We start from the raw sequence: 2185 nt of genomic DNA, 5'->3' as shown, positions 1-2185 counted from the left end.
ATAGTTTGCTGAAGATATGAAATTATAGAAGTGGAAAACAAATTAAGGTATGTATTTTTTTATAATTAATTTTTGTTTTAGCACCAAATAACTTATGTCATTATTAAATATAATTTAATTATTTGTTTGATCATTTTAAAGTTAATTAATTGTTTTATGTAATATTTTTTTTAATAACTTAATGGCTTATACTTATTAACTAAGATTTAGATTTTTAAGTGCTTAAATTACAATAACAAACCATCCCATTTTATTATGTGAAGACAAAAAAAACTCAAAATCCTATATCAATTAGCTTGAAATTGTCATTTTGTATTATATATTAGTAGGGGTAATTACAATTTGTGACCACTTAATAGTGGGGTTTTTGTTGTTGTAGTGTATAGGAATAACAATGGATAAAGATTGGATATGGTCCAATAATAAATTGTCCATGGAATACACCAATGGGGTTAGTAATTTCATTACACTTGCATGTGGTCACTTGAATGACGAGAATAAAACTCGTTGTCCATGCACCCAATGTGTGAACTTCTATTATTACGAATTAGAAACAATAGAACGACACCTATGGGTCAATGGATTTTCTAAGTCATATACAAATTGGGTATTCCACGGTGAGGACAAAACTAGTTCTAGCTTCAATGTTGATGAATTAGAGTCCGACATAAATGAAGATAGCGTAGATTCTGAGGATGATGACGACATGATAGAGGCAATTCAAGATGTTGCTGGTGGAATAAATTTTGAAACTTATCAAGATGAAGAAATTGCAGAGGAAGAATCTCATTATGAACCGACAAAATTTAAAGAACTATTTGAAGAAGTAAAGAAAGAGTTATATCCTGGGTGTTCGAAGTTTTCTTCTCTAACATTTTTGGTGAAAATGATGCATATCAAGGTGCTAAATAAATTAAGTAACAAAGCTTTTGACATGATACTTAATATGTTTCGTGAAGTTCTTCCAAATGACCATAAAATACCAAGGTCTCATTACGAAGCTAAACGAATGTTACGCAAACTTGGATTGGGCTATGAGATAATTCATGTATGTGAAAATGATTGCACTCTATTTTGGAAAGAACATAAGGATGCTACTGAATGCCCTATTTGTGGATTTTCAAGATACAAACTCAAGGGAAAAAGGAGAAAAAATGTACCAGTAAAAAAAATGCATTACTTTCCAATTACTCCACATCTACAAAGACTCTTTATGTCACGGCATACTTCAGAAGAAATGAGGTGGCACAAAGAAAAACATCTAAATACTGAAGGTGTGCTTAGACATTATGCAGATGGAGAAGCTTGGAAAGATTTTGACAAACAATATCCATAGTTTGCAATAGACCCAAGAAATGTCAGATTGGGGCTTGCAACCGACGGATTCAATCCATTTGGAAATATGAGTACTAGCTATAGTATATGGCCTGTTGTGTTAGTACCATACAACATGCCACCATGGAAATGTATGAAAGAAAATAATTTTATAATGGCATTATTAATTCCTGGTCCCAAATCCCTAGGAAAGGACATCGATGTTTACTTACGACCCCTAATTGATGAGCTAAAAGAATTATGGGAAGAAGGTGTAAAAACATATGATGTATCGAGTAAAAAAGAATTTATGATGCGTGCTGCAATATTATGGACGATAAATGACTTTCCAGCTTATGGTACAATATCTGGGTGGAGCACAAAAGGCTACAAGGCATGTCCTGTTTGTAATGTGGATGCTTCTTCATTTCCTATATTAGGTAAGATTAGTTATATGGGGCATCGTCTTTTTTTGCCTTTGGATCATCCATGGCACAAAGATAAACGCTATGATGGTAAAATTGAGAATCGTCCTCCTCCTAAATTATTATTAGAAGATGATATCTTAAAACAGTTAGATACTGTTGATGAATTTATACCAGGAAAAATACCAAAAAAAGATAATGGAAAATTATCTGAAGAAGTTGTACACAAGAGAAAAAAATTAAAGTGTGATGTGAATGATGGAAAAAAACAAAAAAATAAGCCTATTTGGAATCGAAAATGCATTTTGTGGGAGTTAGAGTACTGGTCAAAGCTAAAGTTAAGACACAATTTGGATGTGATGCACATCGAGAATAATATTTGTGAAAGTGTTTACGGGACAATGTTATGCATAGAAAAGAAGTCAAAAGATACTGAAAAGGCACGA

General features: G+C 32.2%; 1 protein-coding gene across 1 annotated transcript; it reads left to right on the top strand.

The window, feature by feature from the left end:
* Positions 1–394: 394 nt before the first annotated feature.
* On the top strand, positions 395–1336 carry LOC133784977 (uncharacterized). The gene has a single exon (XM_062224239.1). It carries the CDS (start codon positions 395–397, stop codon positions 1334–1336), a length of 942 nt encoding a protein of 313 aa, XP_062080223.1.
* The last annotated feature ends 849 nt before the right edge of the window (positions 1337–2185 follow it).

This window comes from Humulus lupulus, chromosome 6, assembly GCF_963169125.1.
Source record: "Humulus lupulus chromosome 6, drHumLupu1.1, whole genome shotgun sequence".
Classification (NCBI taxonomy): Eukaryota; Viridiplantae; Streptophyta; class Magnoliopsida; order Rosales; family Cannabaceae; genus Humulus; species Humulus lupulus.
This window is presented reverse-complemented; position numbering and strand designations above follow the sequence as displayed.

Coding starts and splice junctions, on each gene's coding strand:
- LOC133784977 (XM_062224239.1), top strand. CDS start 395: ATGGATAAAGATTGGATATGGTCCAATAATAAATTGTCCATGGAATAC.